The following is a 26,590-nucleotide window of genomic DNA, read 5'->3' on the forward strand; positions in this document are numbered from 1 at the left end:
AATGAGCGTCCGCGTCCAAACCCGTGCCCGCTGCCTGCCGGGCTGCCGCTGACCTGAGTGCCGGCCAGGGCTGGGGCCGGAGGCGGGGCGGGGGGCCGGGGCGCCGCGTCAGGGCCTAAGCGCCTCTCCCCAGGGGCCAGGCCGCTGTCCCGCCGCAGCCGCTGCGCACGGCTGCCAGGAGCGTAAGCGCCGCGACCGCCCAGCACCCGGGGGAGCGCAGAGCGGAACGGACGTCGCAGACGGGACGGCGCCCTGAGGTAGTTGGTTCTCTCCGGGGCGCCGTAGGCATCAGGTGACTGGGTCCCGGCGGAGTCACGTGATGCGGGGGCGCCCGTCCGGGACATGGCCGCCCACAGGCCGCTGTCGCGCTTCTGGGAGTGGGGGAAGAACATCGTGTGCGTGGGCAGGAACTACGCAGACCACGCCAGGGAGATGCGCAGCGAGGTGCAGGCCGAGCCGGTGCTCTTCCTGAAGCCGTCCACCGCCTACGCCCCCGAGGGCTCGGCCATCCTCATGCCGGCCTACACCCGCAACCTGCACCACGAGCTGGAGCTCGGCGTGGTGATGGGCAGGTGCGGCCGCGCCGTCCCCGAGGTCGCCGCCATGGACTACGTGGCCGGCTATGCCCTGTGCCTGGACATGACCGCCAGGGACGTGCAGGACGAGTGCAAGAAGAAGGGGCTGCCCTGGACGCTGGCCAAGAGCTTCACGACCTCCTGCCCGGTCAGCGCGTTCGTGCCCAAAGAGAAGGTCCCGGACCCTCACAACCTGAAGCTCTGGCTCAAGGTCAACGGCGAACTCAGGCAGGAGGGTGACACCTCCTCCATGATCTTTTCCATCCCCTACATTATCAGCTACGTGTCCAAGATCATGACCCTGGAAGAAGGAGATATTATCTTGACCGGGACGCCGAAGGGAGTCGGGCCCGTTAAAGAAAACGATGAGATCCAGGCTGGCATACACGGGGTGGTCAGTATGAGATTCCAGGTGCAGGGGCCCCGGTGTTGAGTCTGCGCAAAGCACCGTAACTTACTGAGTTCTCAGGAGAGGAGGGAGCTGGACAGAAACCGGCAAAGCTAGTTAAATGTGACAATCCTTTAATAAGAATCTAATTCTTCTTTTCTTTTGCAATAAGAAACTGAATTTTTAAACTGTGATTTAATTGGATCGTTAGGACTTCAGCAAGATGGACCCTTCAAGGAAAATGTGATGTAGAAAAGCTGGGCCAGAAATGGTAAGAAGATTGTCTTTTAGGAAACAACCACATTAAAGTTTTTGTTATGCTTCCAAAGAGGAGAATTTATTTATCAAACCAAATGTTCAGAAGACTTACTTTCCTTTCCTAGAACTGGACCGGATAAGACTTTTCATTGGGATGTTCTGAGATCAGTAATTCAAAACTTAAAATATGCAAAGGAATTTTGAAAATCATGTTTTCTAAATTTCCTCAATCATGATGATCATCTGAAGGTATTTGTAAAAATAAAAATTTCCACGTTACTGGCCCATACCAAGCCTATTGTATTAATTAGCAGAATTAATCTTCAGTATTCTCAAGTGCTTCTCATCATGGAAATATGGATAAACACTCCTTCACATAATCAGTTAATTTAAAATTGTACTTAGGGGATCCCTCGGTGGCGCAGCGGTTTGGCGCTTGCCTTTGGCCCAGGGCGCGATCCTGGAGACCCGGGATCGAATCCCACATCGGGCTCCCGGTGCATGGAGCCTGCTTCTCCCTCTGCCTGTGTCTCTGCCTCTCTCTCTCTCTCTGTGACTATCATAAATAAAAATTAAAAAAAAAAAAAAAAGAAAAAAAAAAAGAATTTCTAAAAAAAAAATAAAATAAAATAAAAATAAAAATAAAAAAAATAAATAAATAAAATTGTACTTAATAAGTGAACGATTAAAAAAAATAAGTGAACGATTAATGGCAACCTCACTCATTTGTACCATGGCCTGTACATTTTGAGTTTGGAAAATAATTTTGAAATGATTGTTTTCCAAATAAATATGCTATGTTTTGTTTGGCCTAAAAGTGTACTTTTATCCCTCCTGCAGTGGCTAGGAAGGACAGTTCCTTATTAGGGGGCTTCAGACCTTGGTCACTGACCTTTGGCCTCTGGAGCACTGTGTTCTATTAATAGAGTTAATCAGCACCTCTTCCCCAACCAGAGACAAGGAAGTTCATTGGCCTGGGAGAGCTACTTTTTTTCCAACCTGCTGTGAGGACAAAAAGTCCAGGCAAGTGGCCCCTGGGTGGCTCAGTCAGTTGGCCCAGTCGTGATCCCAGGGTCCTGGGATTGAGGCCCTGCTTCTCCCTCTCCCTCTGCTGCTGTCCCTGCTTGTGTTCTCTCTCTCTCTCTCAAATAAATAAAAATCTTAAAAAACAAAAAAAGTCTGTGTAAGATGCACAGTGCCCCGTGGTGTCCTTGAGGCTTAGGCAGGGGCTCCTGCTGGATATGTAAACAAGATATCTGCTGGCCCCTCACAGAAAGGCAAGGACGTCTAATTTAATAATAGTTCACATTGGGATGCCTGGTGGCTCAGTGGTTAGGGGCCTACCTTCGGCTAGGGTCATGATCCCAGGATCCAGGATCAAGTCCCACATCGGGCTCCCTTCAAGGAGCCTGCTTTTCCCTCCGCCTGTGTCTCTGCCCCCCTCTCTCTCTCTCTCTCTCTCTCTGTCTCTCATGAATAAGTAAATAAGTCTTTAAATAATAATAATAGCTCACATTTACTGAGCCCTTAGTACTGCTAGGTACTGGGCCAAGAGCTTTCCATGTATTATTTAACCCTTAAAAAGCTGTGAGATTGATACTACTACCATCCCTGTTAAACGTTAAGATGTAGATTTAGAGGCAAGCCAGCCTGGCTTTATGGTCACTCAGCTGAGGGACAGAACCAAGTTGTAATCTAGCTTTCCTATGATCAGAAAGTGAAGTCTTGACCACAGCGCAGGCTGCATCTTGCAGGTAGATCTATAAGAAGATTCAAATGTGTAGGTATTAGGCAACCCCACATTTAGTTTATAATTTACTGTGAAGAATGCCAGGACTGGACTTGTGTATTAAATGTCACACTATCTTGTTTTCTCTTCTAATCAAGTTTCTTATTTTAATTGCTTAAGCAATGTGTTCATCACAGATGAGTTCAAAAATATGAATAAGGAAAAACATCCAAAATTCCATTCACCCAGGGACAGACAAGGTGAATCATTTAGTGTACCTTCCAGATCTGTGGGTGTAATTGCAATTCTTAAAATACGACATGCTCATAACTCAATTTCCTAACCTACTCTCCTCACTGTGTGTGGTGCCTATCTTTCTATGTCAGCTGGCACATTCCTGCAGCAGTCTTTGGTGGCTGCATAAGAATCTGAAATCAGTCCTCCATTCTTGGTAATGGAAACCATTTCTAATCATTTGCTAGTAGAATCAGCACATTTGTAGTTATTTCCTTGGGCTAGGTTCCTGTCAGCAGAAGAGCTGACTCAAGGGTATGCTCATATTGAACCTGTACTAGTCTAACTAGCAGACACGAGGTTCAGCTGACACAAGCCCACCAAGCTGACAGCCTTCAAAGCAAGCCAAAAAGCGTGAGGCAGGAGCAGGTTCACATGCAGCCCCCTTGGGCGGCACAAGCCAGCACCCAGAGAGGTCAATGTTCACCACAGTGGTGGCACAAGCTTTGTCACAAACCGCTGACAACAGCATTGCAGGTGTAGCACACAAAGTCCTTGGCTGAGACAATAAAAAAACAGAGATACCAATTCCTACAATTCCTGATCTTGCTAAAGTCATAGTAATCCTAGCACCCAGGAGGCACATTTTCTCCCAACTTTTAATTTTGAATAAATTTAAACCTACTAAAAAGTTGAAAGACTAATACAATGACTTCTACGTGCCCTTCATTAGATTCAGTAATTGTTAACATTGGTTATATTGTTTTCTCTGCCTCTCCACACATACTATCCCTGAACACACTTGTCTGGAAAACTGGAAATGAGTTGCAGAAACACTCTACCCTTCCAGGATGTATCTCCTAAGAATAAGGACCTTCTCCTATATAGATGCAATACCACTACCACACGCAAGAAAGAAAATTCCATAATATTAGTTCATGTAGCATGTATGGCTTCATATGTGTTCTTCTACACTTTTTAAAAAAGATTTTATTTATTCATGAGAGACACAGAGACAGAGGCAGAGATATAGACAGAAGAAGCAGGCTCCCCACAGGGAGCCCGATGGGGGACTCGATCCCAGGACTCCTAGATCACGACCTGAGCTGAAGGCAGGAGCTCAACTACTAGCCACCCAGGCATCCCTTCTACACCTTTTTTTTTTTAATGTTTATTGAGCTTTTATGGAAAATGAGTATTCTACATCCACTAAACATACTGTGAACATCTTTCCAGGACAGTGAATATAGATTTTCATAATCTCTTTTAATGCTGTCTTAGACTGAAAACCCCAGAGGCAGAGCTAAGGTAGGGTCTTGTTCAGATGGTTTACTCAAGGGGCACTCAGAAAAATGGAGAGGAAGCAGAAATAGCAGAAAGCAAACTAAGAACATGGTGATCTCAGACCTAGCAGAGAGCTTCAGTCCACTGACCATTCCAAGGAGAAGTCCCTGCCTGAATCTGGCCCCACTCCTCCCATAACTGCCCCCAGGTCATTCCCCATGTCTCAGAGAAGCTGAAGGATTAGGTGTGTGCCTGAGAGTCGGGGATCTGGGTGGAGCCAATATCCCTACAGGCTGCATAGGCTTCAAATGTTTTGCTATTAGAAACAGTGACTTAAGGAACATCCTCCACATATGTCATATGGCATTTATTTCCCTAGGGAAAGGCATAGACATGAAATAGGTTAAATCATTTGCACTTTAAATTATGTGCTTGCCGGGATGCCTGGGTGGCTCAGGGTTGAGCATCTGCCTTTGGCTTAAGGCATGATCCCAGGGTTCAGGGATCGAGTCCCACATTGGGCTCCCTGTAGGGAGCCTGCTCCTCCCTCTGACTATGTCTCTGCCTCTCTCTGTGTCTCTCATGAATGAATAAATAAATAATCTTTAAAATAAAGTATTTGCCAACTTTCCATGGGAATATGACACATGAATTTGTACTTGTCATGAGTGTTTAAGAATACCTTTTTATGCACACCCTAGCCAATGCTGGGTATCATGGCTATGATCCTTTTTTTTTTAAGATTTATTTATTTTTTACAGAGAAAGAGAGCATTGGGGTGGGGAGCAGCAAAGGGAGAAAGAACCTCAAGCAGACTCCTCGCTGAGCCCAGAGCTAGTCGGGGCTCAATCTCACAGCCCTGAAATCATGACCCTAAGATCAGGACCTGAGCTGAAACCAAGAGTTGGACACTCAACTGACTGAGCCATCCTGGCACCTGAAGCACACAACTCTTAATCTCAGGGTCATGAGTCCAAGGCCCACCGTAGGCATAGAGCCTACTTTAAAAAAAAAAAAGAAAGAAAATCAACTATAGAAGAAAAAAATCAAACTATAAAAGCAGAATAGAATTCACATGACAAAAATATTGCCAAATATGAGTGTCAGTGAAACTGCTACACTTCAACGTTTATAATAACATACTCCCTGATCATGTACTGGGTGTGTGAGTCTAAGCATTTGACATATATGGATGTACTCAGTGTTGACAGTCACCAAGAGAAGTTGGTATAGTAATCTCCATTTACAAAAAGAACCACAGATGGAGAAGCTCAGAGCCAGAGACCATCCTGGAAGCAGCACATGGAGTGTGAGCCTGCAGTAACAGGGCCTGCCCACACAAACACCTCCATTTCTACCTCTTACAGCCAGGCCTTCATGTCCCATCTGTAAAATGGGCAAACTAACAGTCCTTGTATAAGTTGGGCACTATGAGTGTTTATTACAGTGTCTGTCAACAATGTTAACTCAACATTGTTAGCTTTTAATATTATTGTAGCAATTTTAATATTATTGTAGCAATTTAATATTATTGTAGCAATAAAATTGTAGCAATTGTAGACAATTTAATGTCTAGAAACTTATCCCAAGGAAATAATTAAGAATGTGGACAGAAAGGTAGCTACAGCTGTTGTTTACAATAGCAACAAGTGGGGAACATCTTGACTGTTTAACAGTATTGGATTGATTTCCTTCAGTACCCTACGTTCATATAATGAAATGATATATAGCCACTAAAGTTAGGTCAAATGTTGAATTATGTACAAAGGTTTATTACAAATTATTAAATGTAAACGCAGATTATGGAATAACCCGTACTTGCAAACCATATGCTTTAACAAAGAAAGATGAATACATATGACAGGAAAGACACAGAAACATGAGGGTGCTCGAAAGCACCTACTCACAGCAGCTGTGATTGGCCAATCACAAAAGCCAAAAGGCGAAAGCAGCCCAGATGTCCACACACAGATGAACGGGTAGACAAAATGTCCAACCATACAGTGGGAAACTACTCAACCCTAAGAAGGAAGGAAGTGCTGACACCTGCTGTGACATGGGGAACCTCAAACACATCATGCTCAGAGAAAGAAGCCACACACAAGTCGTCAAGCTCACAGGCACAAAGCAGATCAGAGGTTACCAGGAGTGGAGAAGCAGAAATGGAGTGTGATTGTCTAATGGGGACACTGTCAGTTTGGTAAGATGAAAATTTCTGGAAATGGAGGTGCTGATTGTTGCACAGCATTGTGAATGTATTTAAGGTCACTTAATTGTACACCTAAAAATGGTTAAAATGGTCAATTTTATGTGATGTATATTTTGCCACAAGAAACAACATCAGCGAAAACATCTACACAAGTACAGAATGCATCACCTGCCAGTTAAAGACTTTGGGGTTGGGAGAGTATGGGCTTTTCCTTTTTTATTACCTGTTATGTTGTAATTTTTCTACAATAAACATATAAAACTTTATAATACAATATATTTAAAAAGCAAAACCCCAGGGGTCCTCTAGACGAGTGACAGATGGACGGATATACATTGTGCTTCTGCCACGAGCATAGCAGAATTAGGAAAGGAAGATCTTCTGAGAGCAACCACTGATAAATTACGAAAAATCCTACAGCCACGACATTATTACGTAAAGCAAAGCAAACCTGCAGGTGGGAAGATGCCAGGACCGGGAAAAGCAGCTCCTGGGGAGCAGTGAGAAGTGTGGGTCCCCAACAGGGATTTGTGTGCTTTGTAGCAATGGAATGGGATGCTTCTCTCTTACATCTCTGACTGCATGAATTCTGGCTAATTCACAAGTTTTAGATATCAACCAAGTTGTCATCTTTATTCCATAAATGTGTAAGTTTCACTTTGGGAAGTCCCTTTGATCCAACGTGGCCTGACCCCTAGCCCTGTGGCGTCAAATGAAATAAGCAATCGGGGGCCCTCCAGTGATGGGCAGGGGCATCCTTGGTTAAGTGCTGGTAGCAGTGAAGAGGCCATTCGGAGCCCTCGGCCACCCTGCTCGGGCCCACAGGCCGTGCTGCGGTATGCCACAGAAGCTAACTTGGAATGCCTAAGTGAGCACCTGCAGTATGCTGTTGAGGCCAGCGGGCAGCTGAGGCCCCTAGACGGTAGGAGGCCACATGGCTGCTACCGGCCCCTGTGGTCCAGGCACTGGTGCTTTGGGACCTACTGCCAGAGGTCAGGGCACCAGGAGGCCTGGCACAGCCATTCCTGACACACCGTCTGGGCCAGTTGTCCTCCCTGGTCTCCTGTGCTCTTGGACACCCACTCTTGCTTAATCAACCAGGAGTGTGAATGTGGCCACCAGGTGGGCACCCTTGCTTCTCTCTCCTCCCTGGCCTGAGCCCTCCCACTCCAGCACTCTCCCGCCTTCTTTCCCTGTCTGCCCTCTGGAGTCACCCTGCCCGATACTCCTATACCCTGCCCCAAGGGAGCAAGGAAGGAAGCTCTTCATCGGGCGCACTCCCTGACTGCACACTTAGGTCAGGTCCTCCATTTCCTCATTTATTACCACAATCTGGACACACGAGGGTCCATCATGCCCCTCTGCCACAGCTGCCTATGGTAAAAGCCAGAGACAACACTACTAATGAGTTCATCTCCCAATACCGCCTTCAAAGTTTCAGATACGTACTTTTTGTTTTTCTCTCCTGTGGTGGGTGATGGAAGTGCCAAACCTCCCAGACCGTAGGCCAGCAATGACCGGGCTTGTAGGCCGGTGCCCTGCAGCAAGTGTCTTGGAATGGCGTGGGGCTGAGCAGGGCGCTCCAGGGCTTTGACGAGGAGGGTGTGGTGGGTGGAGTGGGGGGCCAGCGTCCTGTCAGAGCAGCCCCACCCTTTCAGGTCCCAGACTGGTGCCACTCCTAGAACTTTTGAGGCTGGTCTCCTCTCAGTTGATTCAGACTCACACATATTGCCCCTGGTCAACCAACTTTCACAAGCGTTGGGTGGCCCCATGTGTCATCAGAGAAGACAAGGATCAGAGAAAGTCTTTGGTGTTCAAAGCTGCTGCCCAGCACTGCCCGTGGGCTTCCGCTGTTCCCACCCAGTGCCCCACCAGCTCCTGGAGAGCAGTCTCAGCCACTGCCAAGCTCCAGGGAGGTCATTTTTGGAGGATCTGATCTTTCTCCTGGGAAACAAGACAGTGGGGAAAGGAACTTAAATCACTGATATCTCTGGGGAAGATTAAACTTGTTTATTAATTCATGCAAACATTTTCCAAGTTGGGGGGGAATGGGCCAAGTCAGTAGAAAAGGCCTTTCAAGAAAGGAGCTGGGTCAGATGAGAGATTTTAAGACTTATCTCCTAATCAACTCCAGAAGGAAACATAATAGCAACTTATAGAAACATTTTTACCATGTTTGAACAAAATACAATTTTATCCATAATTTTCAAATGCATTTTCCACTTTCAAGAGAGTTGAAACTCATATTCTTGTCCAGAGTTTAAAGTATTTTGTTTTAAATATTTCCTCCTCCAGACAAGTTCCTACTTGCCTCAATAGGGTCTGCGAGTTTACATGAGAGCACACTAATTCTCAATCCGCCCCTTGCTCTGTGTGATAAAAAAAACTGTAGGGAGAAGAGAGAGAGAGAGAGAGAGAGAGAGTTAACTTTAAAAATTACCATGTTTATAAAGCTGAAAACCATAGACCACAACAGAGAAAGCAGTAAACAAGTACAATGAGCTGTTCTGCAGTGTAAGCATAAACCACAGTGACAGCTGTAAGACTGAAGAGAGTTCACCTTGGTAGGAGTTTGGGAGAGAAATCACAGATCTGGCTCCTGACAGCGATTTTGTGAAAATCTGTTATTTTTCTCATATTTCTCTCTGGTAGGGAAGTTGGATTTTCAAATCCAACACCTACAAAAGAAGGGTTTAAAATGTGTTCAAGGGGCACCTGGCTGGCTCCATTGGAAAAGCATACCACTCTCAATCTCTTGGTCGTGAGTTTGAGCCCCATGTTGGGTGTAGAGATGACTTAAATAAATATATAAAATAAAGTGTGTTCACTTAGCAGCTGTGACACAGCTAACCTGTGGTAGTAACCTGTCTGTTAGACTATGGGGATGTGATGATGCAGTTTATTAATAACGATGTCTTATTTTTTATATTTAACAAAGCACTCTCACCAACATTTTATTTAACATAGACTGGAAGGGTAGGTCTGCTGGCCATGCTAATTCCAAAGACTAACAGGAAAACAGCCTAATATCAGGAAACACTGGGAAGGGTGAGGTGGGCAATGAGGGTATGTAGGTGTCTTTCAGTGGCACGCTCTCCCACAGTCTGGTGGCCTCATTCTGTAGCACCTTTCCTGGCCTAGCTGAGCTATTTTCAAAAGTCTGCTGTAGAAAACAGTAGTGTTGCAAATGGCAGTCATGCTCCAGGAAATCCAAAGGAATTCTGTCCCTGTGAGGATATGGTCAGCTCCACCCTGAGGAAACGTTGGGTTTTGCCCTTTATGGATCACCCCAATTTTGCACTGCTGACTTCAGCCTCTGCGTCCAGTCTTTGAGTTCCTCTTTGAAATCATTTTTTTAAGAACCATTTCCTAGTTTCTTTATTGATTAATGAATTAAATCTTTGGCATATCCATTTTATTTTTGTATGAGAGTCATGGTTTAATCCTTTTTGGAAATCATTCTTTGATACTATATCAGACTTACAAGGACTTGTGTTGCTATCACCATGTATTCTAAAACATGAAAATACCAGGGCACCTGGGTGGCTCAGTCAGTTGAGTATTTCAGACTCTTGGTTTCGGCTCAGGTCATGATCTCAGAATCCTGGAATCAAGCTCCATTGGGCTCTACTCAGCAGGGAGTCTGCCTCAGATTCTTCCCTCAGTCTCTCCCCCAACTCATGCTCTCTCACTCTCTTTAACAAACCAATCTTTTAAAAAAGACATTAAAACACCTTGCTTTGAAATCCCTCCAACTGAACCCTTTTAAGTAGCCATTGTTTTTAATTGTAATATGCTAAATATATAAAATGACCTATCTCTATAGCGATACTTTGTTTTTGTCATATTAGCAGAACAATGTAAGTTCTTTTTTTAAAGATTTTATTTATTTAAAAAAAGATTCTATTTATTTAGAATAGAGACATGAGAGACACAGAGGGAGAGGCAGAGACATAGGCAGAGGAAGAAGCAGGCTCCATGCAGGGAGCCCGATGTGGGACTCAATCCTGCGACTCCAGGATCATGCCCCAGATTAAAGGCAGGTGCTCAACCACTGAGCCATCCAGGCATCCCAAGTTCTTACTTTTTAAATTACATGTTATATTTTAACTGATTTAAAATAATTCAAACTGTTAGATTCTCATGATCTTTACTACATTTTCTGATAGAATTGTTTTATATCTGCTTAAAATCTGTTAAATCTGACTTAAATACCTTTTAAACATGTCCTTTGGAAAGCTACAATGTCTCTTTTTTACAGCAATTTTTGTTATGTTTATTTTATCTATCTATTTATTTATTTATTTATTTATTTATTTATTTATGAGAGACATACAGAGAGAGCCAGAGACATAGACAGAGGGAGAAGAAGGCTCCCTGCTGGGAACTGGATGTGGGACTCAATCCCAGAACTCCAGGATCACGCCCTGAGCCAAAGGCAGATGCTCAACCAACTGAGCCCCAGGCGTCCCAATTTTTTTATGTTTAGATCTAGTTAGGAAAACTATAAATAACTTGCCATGAATTCAAATTGGTCAAACTCATTAACAACTGGAACCTCTGGTTTGGAGGGAAAACAAAGTTGGTCAAAGATCTGAGAATACTCTGATTTAGGGGCAGACAGTAAGTAGATGGATCCATGCTAATGGTGGAAAAGATCCAGTATATTACTGCAATTTCCCCCCTTCAGCCTACTAACAAAGAGGCCTCGAACCAATGTGCTAGAAATATCTGCGAGGCCATAGGTAACTCCATGTCTGCAACCTACTGGGATGCACATAAGGCCCCAAGTAAAGAAGCCATGGGCAATGGGCACACCTGCTTCTGAGGCTGAACTAGAGCAGGTGCAGTGTTACCCAAGACTATTTCAGAGTACCTATGAGATCACAACTATTTTCTTGATTTTATACTAAGATGCTGTTTGCCTTTCTCACTCTCATGCATAGAACACACTGTGGTTTTCTAGAGGCTGTGGGATGTGACGTGTTATCACTGCTGACTGTTAATGGCATGTGGGCTCATGGACAGGTTTTAAATTATTCTCAACGTCATGTTCTAATGCAGAAATACTGACAGATATAACTCTCTTCGACAAGAGCTGGAAAACTTTTAAGAGTGTAAAGGAGAAAACATTTGAGACTGATAGAAGGAGAGAGATGATGCAGTCTATAGCCCTATCTCATCTGTGACCTGACACAAGCAGCAACATTTCTTGGTCCCATTTTCTGAACTTGCAAAACAAAAGGAGTTTGTCTCCCCTTTTTTCCTCTTAAGTATTAAGATTCTATGATCCTCCCACACTGAAGGGTTGCTAGTGCTGCTCCAACTAGAGTTGTAGGATCACAGAGTTCTAGCGGGTCACAGAGGCTGAGGAGTGGTGGAGCTGGGATTCTGACTCTCCCGTCTCTCCCCTGCATCCAAGCATGTGGCATGTGACTGTGCCATCTGATACTACTCACTGAAGTGAGAAGCACTGTCACACGGCAGGGGGACAGGGATATCAGCTTTGACCCTACAGCCCAGGGCCCTGCCTTGGACTTAACAAAACAGATATAATCTTTGTTGATCTACTTCTTTGTTTTTTCCCCAAGATTTTAAGTAATCTCTATATTGGACGTGGGACTCAAACTCATGACCTCAAGATCAAGAGTCACATGCTCTACCGAGTCAGCCAGGCACTGCTGTTGGTCTATTCCTCTGGTGTCAGGTGGAATCCTTTTATTCTACGCCAAACAAAAACAAAAACAAAAAACCCACCTGACTACTTGCATTGTTTCCACATTAACCAAATCCTTCTGTATATCTGGGAATTGTTAAAAATTATTGTAAATTGTTATTTGTTATTGTTAAAAATAACAAATGCCCTAATTTATTAGGTCAGACTCTAGGATTTTTTTTATTACTTGAATATATAGAATGGCATAGTACTATAAAATGCACTAACTTTTAAATAAATTTTGCTTCTTTCCAGAAGAAATTGCCACTTCAATGCTGTTTTCTGTTCATCCGTCATTGCAAGAAACTCATTTACCTGGTTAAAACAATCAAGCAGATATTTCCAAAGTCCATATAAATAACTCAACAATAATGTGAAACTTGACTTTGTGCACTCGAAGGGAATTTTATTTATAGTAATTACAACTCAATTCTCTTAAAGGAGGAGATAAGGTCAGAAAGCCTTCCATCCGTAAACTGAATGTCTGAGGGCAGTCAGGTGCCTCAGCCCAGAAAACTCCCCTTCACAAAATAGAAACCAAGCGGGGCTGAGGGCTCACGGTAAACTACAGGTGCTGGCGCTAAGGAGAAACACCAGGTGCCTGTCATGCACACATGACTAAGTGTCTGCTGCTGTCCTGGTGGAGGAGGGCTCCACGTGTGTTCTGACTCTGGTGACTTCCTTCAGCTAGTTGGTGGAATACCACCAAACCCTCCCTCTGCCTCAACTGATCACTATCTCCAGTGCTGATGCTGTTGTTTTTTAAGATTTTATTTATTTATTCATGAAAGACACACAGAGAGAGAGAGAGGCAGACACAGGCAGGGGGAGAAGCAGGCTCCATGCAGGAAGCCCAATGGGGGACTCGATCCCAGGACCCCAGGATCACGCCCTGAGTCAAAGGCAGACACTCAACCACTGAGCCACCCAGGTGTCCCTCCAGTGTGCTGTTGTACCCACAGTTACTGGACTATATAAAAAGTGTCTTCTTGGGATGCCTGGGTGACTCAGCAGTTGGATGCCTGCCTTCAGCTCAGGTTATGATCCCAGGATCAGGGATCGAGTCCCACATCAGGCTCCCTGTGAGGAGCCTGCTTCTCCCTGTGCCTGTGTCTCTGCCTCTCTCTCAGTATGTGTCTCTCGTGAATAAATAAATAATCGTTTTTAAAAAGTGCCTTCTGGGATCCCTGGGTGGCGCAGTGGTTTGGCGCCTGCCTTTGGCCCAGGGCGTGATCCTGGAGACCCGGGATCAAATCCCGCGTCGGACTCCCAGTGCATGGAGCCTGCTTCTCCCTCTGCCTGTGTCTCTGGCGCGCTCTCTCTCTCTCTCTCTCTCTGTGACTATCATAAATAAATTTAAAAAAATTTAAAAAGTGCCTTCTTTCTCCCCCACTGCCAACAGCCTCTGCCTCTGTACCCAACAGCAATATCAGCTGTGATTTGAACACATGTGATCATGCAATTATTCATCCATTAAAGCAATGTGTGTTTAAATCAAGCTTTATTCCCACCCCCAGACCTCTTTATTAATGACTTAATTTCTATCAACTGTTCACTGAAATAACCTATACCTGGAGAGAAGAGAATTCAACTTGGAATTATTTCTTTTCTGCTACTTACCGTGCAGCCTAAAGTTTCTTCAGCAACCCCTCCTGTGAGACTGCAGGCATGGAGGGTACCGGTGTGGTCAGTGAGGTCAATCAGCAAGTGGAAGCTGAGAAAAACAGATTTAAATTCCAAAGAATCTTTGTTGCAAGAAGTACAAGTGCTGGATCTTTCATTTACAATGTAACCACAGCCTGAGCTGAAAAGAAAGACAAGGATAAAATGTAAAGGTCCTAAATGACCAACCTGATCTCTAGCAGAATAATCCTGCTCCCTTAAAAATCTAGATCAGAGTAATTTCAAAATGCTCCGCGTGGTACACTGGACAGACATACAAAACAAGGAACAGCACAATGTGCAATCAAGCCCATCTCCACTGCCTTGCCTCCCACCTTCCCCCTGCTAGGGCCCCTTTCCTTCACCTCCAGACAGCCACAAAACTGCCACCTCAGCCCCGCCTCCATCCTGTCCTGTCCTATTCCTTTCTTTTTTAAGATTAATTTATTTATTTAATCATGAGAAACACACACACAGAAAGAGAGGCAGAGACACAGGCAGAGGGAGAAGCAGGCTCCATGCAAGGAGCCCGATGTGGGACTCGATACCCGGTCTCCAGGATCACATCCTGGGCTGCAGGCGGCGCTAAACGGCTGCGCCACTGGGGCTGCCCCTGTCCTTTCTATTGAGGGTATGTCCACCTAGTATCCTCGGATCAGCGTTCTGAGGGAGGAATCCTGTTTTGTGTCTAGAAAGCCTGAGTTCCAGAAATGCTCACTTGATGCTCTGTACTAGGCCTCTGCAGGACAGAAAAATCCTAGGGTTAGTCAAGTCCACACCCAAAATGCTATTAGTGCTGCTAGTGACACACTCCTCTCTTTAAGTGGTGATCACATGTTATTCCATATTTTTTTAAGATTATTTATTGATTTATTCATGAGAGACACAGACAGAGAGAGGCAGAGACACAGGCAGAGGGGGAAGCAGGCTCCCTGAGGGGAGCCCGATGTGGGACTCGATCCCAGGACTCCGGGGTCATGCCCCAAGCCCAAGGCAGACACCCAACCGCTGAGCCATCCAGGCATCCCGCTATTCCATGTTTTGAGGCAGGTCTTACTTTAGCCAATGTGGACAGAAACACTAACTCAAATTTCTCAAATAGAGGGTGTGATATGAAGATGGTGCTTTCTTGTCTAGGCACATATCACTTTTGAGGTAAATTTCAGATACTTTTCCTCAGATATCAATATTAAAGATGTAGGAAAAAATCAGATAATAAAAATTTCAAAAGTTTTTTAAAAATGTTTTTCAAAAAGTAAACACTTGACTTATACAGCAGCCTCCACATTGGTTTTTTCAATTTAATACCAAATCACAAAATGTTTCCAAATCCGTAAGTTAGTATCTTGACTATGGTGGTAGATACACAAACCTGCACATGTGATAAAATCATATCTAGAACTTCATGCACACGCGCGCACACAAACACACACACACAGGACTGCATGTCAATGTGGTAAAATTTGAATACAATTGCCTGATTGAATTAATGTCAGTATCCTGGCTGGCTAAGACGTAACACTATAGTTTCATAAAAAGTTACCATTGGGAAAAGCGTATAAAGTGTATGCGGGTTCTCTCCATATTATTTTTTGTAACTCCATGTGAATCTAGAACTATTTCAATATTTTTTTTCTTTTTTTTAAATAGGCTCTATGCTCAGTATAGAGCCTAACATGGGGCTTGAACTCACAACCCTGGATTAAGACCTGAAATCCAGAGTTGGATGATTGACTGAGCTACCCAGGCACCCTCAATAAAATTTTCAATTACAAAAATTCGTAGACTTTTTTTTTTCGTAGACTTTCATAGTAACATTTTAGATCCTTTTCCCCAAGCATCTTTCCATTAATATTAAATCACTGCAGTTTACTTTTTTTACGAGTAGATACTAACTTTGACCTAGGAGATGTTGTAAATCATATTTACCATGCAGCTGAAAATAATTTTTTTTAAAATGGTGTCCCTTGTATTGCTATGGGACATGGCAACCAAAATAATATTCTAACATATCATAAAACAACAGTTTGTCAACTCAGTTAAAAGTTCTGGCAGCAGGGGAACCCAGGTGGCTCTGTCAGTTAAATGTCTGCATTCAGCTTGGGTCATGATCTCAGGGTCCTGGAACTCAGCCCCACATTGGGCTCCCTGCTCAGAGGGGATTTTGCTTCTCCCTCTGCCTCCCCCTCCCCCCATTCATGCTCGCTTTCTCTCTCTCTCTCTCTCTCTCTCTCTCTCTCTCTCTCTCTCAAATAAATAAATAAAATAATTTTTAAAAAAGTTTCTGGCACCATTTTATCTTTATATTTTAAGATTGAAGAAACATAGCAAATCAAATTTTACTTTAAAAGGCAATTATAGGGGATCCCTGGGTGGCGCAGTGGTTTAGCGCCTGCCTTTGGCCTGGGGCACAATCCTGGAGACCCGGATCGAGTCCCACGTCAGGCTCCCGGTGCGTGGAGCCGGCTTCTCCCTCTGCCTGTGTCTCTGCCCCCCCCCCCCGTGTGTGTGACTATCATAAATAAATAAAAATTTAAAAAAATTTTTAAAAAAATAAATAAAAGGCAATTATAACCTTTGAATCTACATAGTTTGCCTTGGAAACTTCAGCGTGGCTTATTTATACATTTCTTTCAAATATATAACCATTATTATGTCAAAGAATAGCTTTAATTTTTGTAGAGCTTAAAATGTATTAACAATAGTTGTTCTTTATTTCTTTTTTTTCCCACAGCATGGTATGTAACTTTATTTTTCTATGTTCTGTATTTCTTACAAGAATAAATTTGCTGGGATCCCTGGGTGGCTCAGTGGTTTAGCTTCTGCCTTCGGCCCAGGGCATGATCCTGGAGTCCTGGGATCAAGTCCCACTTCGGACTCCCTGCATGGAGGCTGCTTCTCTCTCTGCCTGTGTCTCTGCCATTCTCTGTGTGTGTGTGTGTGTCTCATGAATATATAAATAAAATCTTTAAAAAAAATAAATTTGCTGACAAAACCAGCTGCTTACCATCGGTGTCGAACTACTGTTGTGGTGTCATCATCAATGTTCAGCATAGAAATGTAAGCATAAAGAATGCCGTAGAAAGTGTCAGTTTTTCCTTCATTCTTTGAAGCTTTTGCCTTTAATTGCTTAACTGTATAGACATCAACTATTGTATTTACTAAAAATAAAAAGAAGTTATTACAACTCTCTATATATTCTAAGAATTCCAAAGGATTATATCCAAATAGAAAAACTACAAAGTTCAAATGAGAACACATAATAGCTTCAGTTAAGTAATGGAAAAATTATTACATTTGCTATATTAAAACTGATTCTAGAAATGGACAGAAGAGCAAAAATAATAAGCAAAAAAAGGGAAAGAATGAGAAATTTAATTCATTGATGTCAATGTAAACTTTCTGGTCATCAGAAGATGCCATTAAAAGAGTGGGAAAGCAAGCCTCAGCGTGGAAGATGCTAGTAATCTTTAAAGGAGACAAAGAACTCATATCCAGAATATATAAATAATTCTTAAAAATCAGTAAGAAAAGGGTAGTCAGTTCACTTTTTAAAAATCCCATCAAGGGATCCCTAGGTAGCACAGCGGTTTGGTGCCTGCCTTTGGCCCAGGGCGCGATCCTGGAGACCCGGGATCGAATCCCACGTCGGGCTCCCAGTGTATGGAGCCTGCTTCTCCCTCTGCCTATGTCTCTGCCTCTCTCTCTCTCTCTCTCTCTCTCTGTGACTATCATAAATAAATAATAAAAAAAATTTAAAAATCCCATCAAATTGTCAAAAGGTTATAGAAATCTCTAAAAGTTTAAATATTATTTATTTATTTATTTTTCCAGATAAAGAGAGAGAGCATCCAGAGGGAGAACCAGAGAATCCTAGGCCAGCTCTGCACTAAGTATGGAGCCCCTGACATGGGGTCCAATCCCACGACCCTGAGATCCCAACCCAACCCAAATCCAAGAGTTGACACCCAACCAAGCCACCCAGGTGCCCCAAAATTTCCAAAAGTTTTAAATAACATTTTAAAAAGTAGAACTATAGCAGTAACAGAATAAGAATATTTTATCTTTTACTACGTAAAATAAAACTATTATCTTTTGACCTTTCAAAATGTCAAATACGATTTGAATGTGACTTACAATCTATGGATTCTTTCAAATAACTGTCGATTTCATCATCCAGGGGACTTGTTTCTTTATTTTCTCTTATAAAATTCAATAGAATATTAGCTTCTGGGGTATCTTAAATAAAAAAATGCATAAAATGTGAAAAACAACTGATTACTTCTTATTTTTTAAGGGTTATTTGAGAGAGGCAACACACATACATAGGAGGAGGGGCAGAGGGAGAGGGAGAGAGAGAACCCCAAGCAGACTCCTGCTGAGTGCAGAGCCTGACATGGGGCTCCATCCCAGGAATATGAGATCATGACCTGAGCCGAAATCTTGAGTCAGCTGCTCAACTGACTGAGCCACCCAGGTGCCCCAAGATTTTTTTTATTTATTTAGAGAAAGAATCTCAAGCAGACTGCATACTAAGCATGGAGCCTGAAGCAGGGCTTGATCTCATGACTCTGAGATCAAGACCTGAGCTGACACTTAACTGACTAAGCCACCCAGGTGTCACTGATTACTTTTTAAATAATCATGAATGATCCAATATTATTTTTAACAGTAAAAATTAAGTCATATAAAAATAGACTGTTATGCAGCCATCAAGCAATGTGATGTAGCAGTCTACTAAATGTAAAGATGTACACCAGATATTGTTAAAGAGGAGCTCATAAAACTATGTGGTACAATTTCCTTTCAATTAAAAAAATACACATATATACACATGGGTATGCAAAGTTATCTGGAAGAGTCTACATCCAAGAAATGATTCTCTTATAAGATGATGAGATTATAGGTGCTCGTTGTTTTCCTTTTTTGCTTTTATGTATTTTCTGAATTTTATATTTATTTCTTTTCTAGCAGAAAAAAATTTTTGTTTAATGTGTTTGAAAGCCTTGCTGCTTGGGATACGAGCGTTCTCAGGAACTGTCAGATGGTGTGCCCAAAGGCAAGGATGAGGTTTTGAAAAAGGGCTCCCATGGGACTCTGACACTGTTCAACCTCAAGGCCTCCAGCCTCCAACACTGGATGGCCTCTAGCCTTCCCTTGCCCACCCTGATGTGCTGATGCTTGGACCCCTGGGGCAGAGGCAGGTGCTTCTTCCTCACTCCCATTCAACCCTGAGTCTAACCACTACTCTTTTGCATAACTAGACTGAACCCCCTGCAAGCAAAGGTCTGCCTCTTCAGCTCTGCCATTTTAGTATCCAATATAAGCAACTGTCCTTCCACTCACCTGACCATCTATATACCCATTGTGTCCTGCCTTGTTCCAGAAAGGGCTTATTTTTTTTAAGATTTATTTGTTCATGAGAGGCAGAGACACAGGCAGAGGGAGAAGCAGGCTCCCTGTGGGGAGCCTGATATGGGGCTCGATCCCAGGACCCCAGGAGCTGGGGCAGCTGGTCTGAGCTGAAGAGGTTCAACCACTGAGCCACCCAGGTGCCCTCAGAAAGAACTTATGTTATCTCACTACTCAGCAAAAAAAGGTATTCAACAGATATTTGTAAATTGATGAGTGAATAAATGAATAGATGGATTTTTTTGAACACTAACAGAATTGTTGCACCCCAGACAGGAGCAGGTGCTGGAATGAGGCTGCAGAAATCAAAGCCCTGGGCTTTCCACAGGCACCGCTATAAAGATCCTTCCTGACAGCAAGGTTGTTGGGGACTGTCTGATAGATACTCTCAGGGTTGAGAACGCCCTAAGGAAAGCTAGGATGAAAGCTTAAGCCATTAGACATTTTTAGTTTGTATGTGGTGGGTGTGTAGCCCAGGAAGTTACAAACCGGCTGATTTAAAGAAGTACATTAGAATTCACAGCCCTGGGCAGCCCCGGTGGCGCAGCGGTTTAGCGCCACCTGCAGCCCAGGGTGTGATCCTGGGGACCGGGGATCGAGTCCCACATCGGGCTCCCTGTATGGAGCCTGCTTCTCTCTCTGACTGTGTCTCTGCCTCTCTCTCTGTCTCTCACGAATAAATAAAGTCTTTTAAAAAATAAAATTCACGGCCCTTGTAAGTACTCTCCCTTGTCTGAGAAGAGGCATTTATTCTAACGCTGTTGGCATTGCTCAAACACTTTGACATTTCCCCTTTCAGTCTGTGTTTAGAACCAAGCATACAACATCCACTGAATATGTGTCTCATTAATTTAGCCTTGAGTTATTGATATAATTGTCCTATCAAACTTGATAACTTTTTCCAACAGACAAATCCAACTGTCTTTTATAAATTTTCCCAGGCCTTATCTACCTCAGAGGATGGAAAATTTTAAATTATTGACATTACTCTATATAATACTAATACAGTTATTAAGTTATTTAAAATGATAAGCCATAGGGACCCCTGGGTGGCTCAGTGGTTGGGTGCTTGCCTTTGGCTCAGACCAGCTGCCCCAGTTCCTGGGGTCCTGGGATGGAGCCACACATCAGGCTCCCCATAGGGAGCCTGCTTCTCCCTCTGCCTGTGTCTCTGCCTCTCTCTCTCAGTCTGTGTCTCTCCCAAATAAATGAATGAAATCTTGAAAAATATAAAATAAAATGATAAACCATAGTATGGCCCTCAAAAAAAAAAAAAAGGAAGAGTGGTACTTTCATCCTAAATGTTGAGACTAGATCATGGTTGTGTCACCATCAATTTACAGCAAAGCAACTAGACCAATCCTTTCAGTACTTAGAATATGGCACAGCTCTGCCCTACTTTGCTACAGAGTAAAAGCCAACATTCTTTCATTAGCTTAGAATAGTCTTCTTGAACCTAGCCTTCTCCTTGGGCCTCGACTCCTCCTGCCTATGCTCCCATCGGCTCCAGCCACACTGGCCTCCTGGCTGTTCTGCCCTCATGCAGGCACATGCCAACCTCTGCGCCTTCGCACTAGCCATTCCAGTACTAAGATCCTGCTGCTCTTTCCTACGGTTGACTCCCTCACTGCCCCATCCTGTCTTTGCTCAAATGTCACCTCCCCAAGGAGGCCTACCTGACCACCCTCTGTAGAGTGCAACCTGCTCCATACACCATGCCATCTGGACTCTCTTTCTTCTTCTTAAATATTTAATAATCTACTGATGTGCTATTTTTATTGTTTATCATACATGTCTCTCCTGCTAGAATGTGAAGCTTATGTGGGCAGAGATATTTGTGTTTTGTCACTGGACCCAGGGACCATGTCCTGTACAGAGCATGTGCAATGTCATGTCACCTTCCATGATCCCACTTTCAGGGACATAGTGTTGCTGGATGGATGCGCAAGCTCCAGTGCACTTATGGAGAACACAGAGTCTTGTCATTTTAGGTCATATCTCATAGTAATGCAACTTTTAAAAATTCCGATAATGGTTTGGTCAAAGACCTTAATTTGCTTTGTAATTCTGTCACTGTTGATGCTTTGTCAGAGACCAGCAGAGGGAGCTATCGTCTGGAATGACCCACTATTATAGTTCCAACTTCCTGAGGTTGGGAAGGACCATTCCATCTCTGGAACTCTGGACTCTTGCACGTGCAGGGCTCATCTCTCTATCTGCACTACAAAACACCGTAAGGATACTTAAGGACACCAATCCCTCAGGTCTTCCCAGACCCTGTTTCCAAGACTGCATGCTGGAATAAGCTATAATTCCTTTCAACAACCACCCAGTGGGCCTTCTGGGCATTTTGTTATGTTATGAACTAATGATACTATGTGTATGTTCTCAGTGTTCTGGTACTAAGTTATTTGAATATAGTAAAACTGAATTCATTTTTTAAATAATTTTTTTAAATTTTTATTTATTTATGATAGTCACAGAGAGAGAGAGAGAGGCAGAGACACAGGCAGAGGGAGAAGCAGGCTCCATGCACCGGGAGCCCGATGTGGGATTCGATCCCGGGTCTCCAGGATCGCGCCCTGGGCCAAAGGCAGGCCAAACCGCTGGGCCACCCAGGGATCCCTGAATTCATTTTTAAAATAGTAAATAATTAAGGTAATCCAATCAATTACATTGATCTCTCCAAAATCATCACAAGGGATGATACTTTAAAAATGAGTCTGGTTTTTCACATTTCTTTAGTACGGACATCAAAGATGTAGCTCACTGTAAGTTCAAGAAATGTAAATGTAAAGCATGTAAATGTTTTACAAAATGTAAAACAACTCTCACTTTTAATTCAAATGAAGTCCAAGCTTTGTTTTCATTCTTTTTTTTTTTTTTTTAGAGTGTGCACACATGCACCCATGAGTGATGGCAGAGGGGCAGAGGGTGAGGAAGAGAATCCTAAGCAGACTCACTGAGCCTGAGCCTGACTGGGGCTAATCCCACAACGCAGAGATCATGACCCAAGCTGAAAACAAGAGTCAGATACCCAACCAGCTGAGCCACCTAGGTGCCCTTTGTTTTCATTCTTAAATACACTGTACAAACACTGAAATGTGTAACATGGTAGTTTCTAAAGGGAGACAACATGGGGCAACCCGGGTGGCTCAGTGGTTTAGCGCCACCTTCGGCCCAGGTTGTGATCCTGGAGACCTGGGATTGAGTCTCACGTCGGGCTCCCAGCATGGAGCCTGCTTCTCCCTCTGCCTGTGTCTCTGCCTCTCTCTCTCACTCTGTGTCTCTCATGAATAAATAAAATCTTTAAAAAATTAAAAAAAATAGGGGATCCCTGGGTGGCGCAGTGGTTTGGCGCCTGCCTTTGGCCCAGGGCGCGATCCTGGAGACCCGGGATCGAATCCCACATCGGGCTCCCGGTGCATGGAGCCTGCTTCTCCCTCTGCCTGTGTCTCTGCCTCTCTCTCTCTCTCTGTGACTATCATAAATAAATAAAAATTTTTAAAAAAATTAAAAAAATAAAGGGAGACAACATTTCAGATGGCCTTTTACCTGGATTAGTTGTAATAATGGTTTTTGAGATTACAGTTGCTGTCATGCAGTTCCGAAATTTGTCAAAACTTATTCTTACATCTGAGGCAAATATTACTGTTTAGGGGGAAAAAGTCATTTTACAATTATTTTACAATTAATGTACAAACAACTACAAAGAATGAACACAATCATTTCAGTATAATACCTGTGTCTCGTGGCACCCAGCTCTGTGCAACCAGGATAGATTCATTATCCCAACTGCAAATTTTTAAAAAGAAGTAAAAATTTGAATACCTTAAAAAAAACTGACAATGACCACATTATTTACCAAAAGCAAAATGTCTTAATGGCTGGAGTTAATTCCCCAAGTTATCACAAGCACGAGTTAAGGATGTCAGCTTCTGCATTTTGCAGGATCCACTGTCTATTTCACAGGGCATTTCATGTTGGTGTGATAAGTCATTCCTTAGACACTGTTCATCTTTAACAACGTCTGCCTCATCAGGTCCTTCTTTCCCCACTACGTAGGTTGTTCAAGGCTAGCAGAGCTGAGTGACTACCAATCTGAAGCCTTTACAGCCACTTTGTCAGAGCATTAAAAGAGGGCCTCACACTGGATAAACTGTTCAGGGGACTTGATGGGTTGAAAGTCTGCTTTAAATCAAGTGTTTTCTTTGGTGCCAAGGCATCCAGAGTCTGAACAATGCCATGTTGTACCCTGTGGTGCTTCAGCCTGCAGCCAGGGACAACACCTGCTTTTCTACCATCCTCCCGTGGCCTGATTCTGGGGCACAATCCAAGCAATCACAGAAAATCTGGCTGGTTCATTACCAGTAGGACCTAATAGATCACTGACTGTTCTAAAGCAGAGGACAAGAATGAACCAATCACAGTGCAGTCCATCCAAATAATCCCGTGCTGTCTAAAGACCTCATTTTAAGGTAATCTTATAGCACAGACTCTAACATTCAATGTATAAGAGCAAACTTTCCTTTTTAATAATTATTTCTCCTCAATCATTATTCCTCCCCTATTATGAAATCCACCATCTTTTTCATAAAATGAAAACATTCTGTCTTTGTGCCAACAGAAGAGATATCACAGTTTGGACCAGATGTGGGAGGTTACCATATCATTGCAAAAGAAGACTCCGTCTCATCATAGAGCTTCACCTCACACATCTGACCTTTCCTCCGGTCTGCAGTTGTAAAGTATTTTGGCTCTCCAACCTTTGAAATTGAAGGAAATCATTATTCTTCACCTATAGTTGCAGAGGTACTTAAATGTTTGTTGATGGACTTAAATGTTCACCTCTTAAACAGCAAATTAAAAATATCAAAATAGCAAGAATCACGAATACATATTTGATGATTGTAAAAGCTTTTTCTATCTCTAAACTAGGTGTATTTAGCTAAAGTTGTAAGTTAAACAAGTTTGATTGAAAAGTTACAGAAATATGTGCTTTATGTTAAGACTGTGGCGTCATTCAACATGTCACAAAGCTCCACCATAAGCCTCTGAGTGGCATCTAGGTGGACTCACTGAGGATGGAAAGTCTATTTTCATCATCTGTGATGCCTACAGCTTAGTGCAGAGCCTGGCATGGAGTGTATGTGACCAATGAACTGTCTTCCTAGGCACCAGCACCACCTTGCTGGCACAGGCTTCTGTGCTGCCTCCTTGGGGACAAGGTAGTGAAGAACAGATGAGGGAGGCTTGGGAGGGTGCTTTCATACACTGTCTGGCTTGACTCACACTGGGGTAAGGGATCATGAGAGCGGAGGTAAACTCGGGGACCCTTGTGTCTTCCCAGTGAGTTCTCCAAGGGAAGAGCAGGCCCCTCTGACAGCGCATAGCAGTGGCCCAAGCATGGACTATCAGCTGGCTGCCCTTCGCTACTGTCACCCCTGCATCTCCAACAGAGCTGAGCTCCAGGGGAAAGAGCTGAAGAAAGACTTGCAGCTGCCAGCTGAAGAACAGGACCTAGAAGGAAAGTCGGAGGAGAGGACAGCCAGAGTATGACAGAGGTCCACCACATCACAGCACACAAGAGGAATCTACGAGAAGGAGTCTAAAGTGAAGAGAGAGAGGAGGTGATAAGGAAGAAAGGACTAGACAAAAATGTAAAGAAAAGGAAACGTAAGAGAGAGAGAAGTAAAATAGTAGAAGACACACACAAAAGAAGTAATGTCCTCCTACAAAAGAGAGTGCCAACTCATGGAGGGCTTAGTGGAAAAAGCAGTCACAGGCTTTTGCTTATACTCATAGTGAGTTTTAAAAAATTCTTACGATGAAAAAAAATTCTTACGATGTTATAATATAATGGCATTGTGTTGAATTACAGGGAAATCGAGATAATATCCTGCCTTTATGTAAGATTGAGCCTAAATTGTCCAGAAAGTGATTTCTCCAGTTTTTCAAGACTGTCACATAGGGAGTTTATTCCTCTGTCCTGAATTATCTTGCGTGCTCACTGTGTGGTGGGCACTGGGCTAGGCTGGGGTAGACAATAAAGCAGTCACGGCCTCCACCATCATAGGCCTGTCAAAGGGGAAAGTCAACACCATTGTTTAATGTGGAAAAGCCATGAGTGATTACTTAAACATTCCATGTATGTATATGTGGTCTCTGACTATCATTACTCCCCATGTTGTGGACTTTAATCTTGCACCTTTAATTTTCTCCATGTACTTTTGTGTGTGAAACTGCACTTTTGAGATCTACCTCCGAATATCTGCCAAGTGACCAGTCTTGTCCAACAGAATTTGAATTTTGCTGCTGCAACTGCGTAAGAGGGAGGTGCTGGTGTGCAGGTCCCTGAGAGGCTCCCCAGCACCCCACTATGCCTGTATGAGGTCACGCCGGTCACATGGTGGGTATGTACACCCCCCCACATCCCAGAACACCTATAAGCACACACACGAGTGGATTCCGTGAGTCCTCCAACTTATGCCCCCTCGAGAAACTTCATGCAAATCTTCAAGTCCATGAATTTACCCTTTCCATTCATGTCTTTGTTTCACCAAAGTATGCAAAACTCTCATAGTAGATCATTTAGGGATGTGCCTCATTTAACATTCAAATTCTATTTTATTTTGCTACTCATTTACAGATAAACTGCTCCTCTGACATTGATGAGAAGTGCCACGATTTTCTCAAGTTACTATGGACCAAGAAAATTTACTCCAGCTGGTTATCACTTTTCCAAACACAAGTGAAGTGATAGACTACTGCCCACCAGAGGTTGGCTTTGTTGACACTTTAACTTACCGATCTCACAGCCGCAAGCACATTAATAATCCTCCCATCCAGACTGTATCCATTTGCAATAATGTCACCCAATGAATAAAAATCACGGGATTCTTTAACAGGTAAGTATATCAAAGCAAGGAGCTTGGTGTCCACTTCGTAACTGGAACAAACTTTTACCATGGAGTGATTCTCACTGAGCAATAGTTTATAGTTACTAAATTGCAAAAACACAAACAGTAAATATCGAGTGACGTTCTAATGGAAAAATACTTCCAGGTTCACATTAAATTATCTTTTTGGTTGTGATTTAGTGGGTGAACTAAATCTTTCATTT

The 26,590-nt window shown here is 43.3% G+C and overlaps 2 protein-coding genes across 5 annotated transcripts in view; one reads left to right on the forward strand and one right to left on the reverse strand.

The window, feature by feature from the left end:
- Window positions 1–26,590, reverse strand: part of MEIOB (meiosis specific with OB-fold) — a 39,509-nt gene that overhangs the window by 2,568 nt on the left and 10,351 nt on the right. For 2 of the 4 annotated variants that reach the window (XR_008666408.1, XR_008666409.1), the window contains exons 6-14: window positions 26,275–26,470; window positions 24,133–24,233; window positions 23,210–23,262; window positions 23,023–23,118; window positions 18,193–18,294; window positions 17,063–17,216; window positions 14,014–14,197; window positions 12,622–12,708; window positions 8,127–9,063 (exon numbers count right to left, since the gene is read on the reverse strand). Coding sequence is in view for 1 of the 4 variants with exons in the window: in XM_055339963.1 (XP_055195938.1) it covers window positions 14,175–14,197; window positions 18,193–18,294; window positions 23,023–23,118; window positions 23,210–23,262; window positions 24,133–24,233; window positions 26,275–26,470 (571 nt within the window). In the remaining 3 variants the exon portion in view is untranslated. Of the gene's footprint in view, window positions 1–8,126; window positions 9,064–12,621; window positions 12,709–14,013; window positions 14,198–17,062; window positions 17,217–18,192; window positions 18,295–23,022; window positions 23,119–23,209; window positions 23,263–24,132; window positions 24,234–26,274; window positions 26,471–26,590 lie in introns of those variants that run through there. The other 2 variants (XR_008666410.1, XM_055339963.1) reach the window with 2 other exon arrangements.
- FAHD1 (fumarylacetoacetate hydrolase domain containing 1) lies at window positions 67–1,510 on the forward strand. Its single transcript, XM_055339974.1, has one exon. It carries the CDS (start codon window positions 343–345, stop codon window positions 1,006–1,008), a length of 666 nt encoding a protein of 221 aa, XP_055195949.1. The 5' UTR covers window positions 67–342; the 3' UTR covers window positions 1,009–1,510.

The sequence above is a fragment of the Nyctereutes procyonoides genome, unplaced genomic scaffold (assembly GCF_905146905.1).
Source record: "Nyctereutes procyonoides isolate TBG_1078 unplaced genomic scaffold, NYPRO_anot_genome, whole genome shotgun sequence".
NCBI classification, from domain to species: Eukaryota; Metazoa; Chordata; class Mammalia; order Carnivora; family Canidae; genus Nyctereutes; species Nyctereutes procyonoides.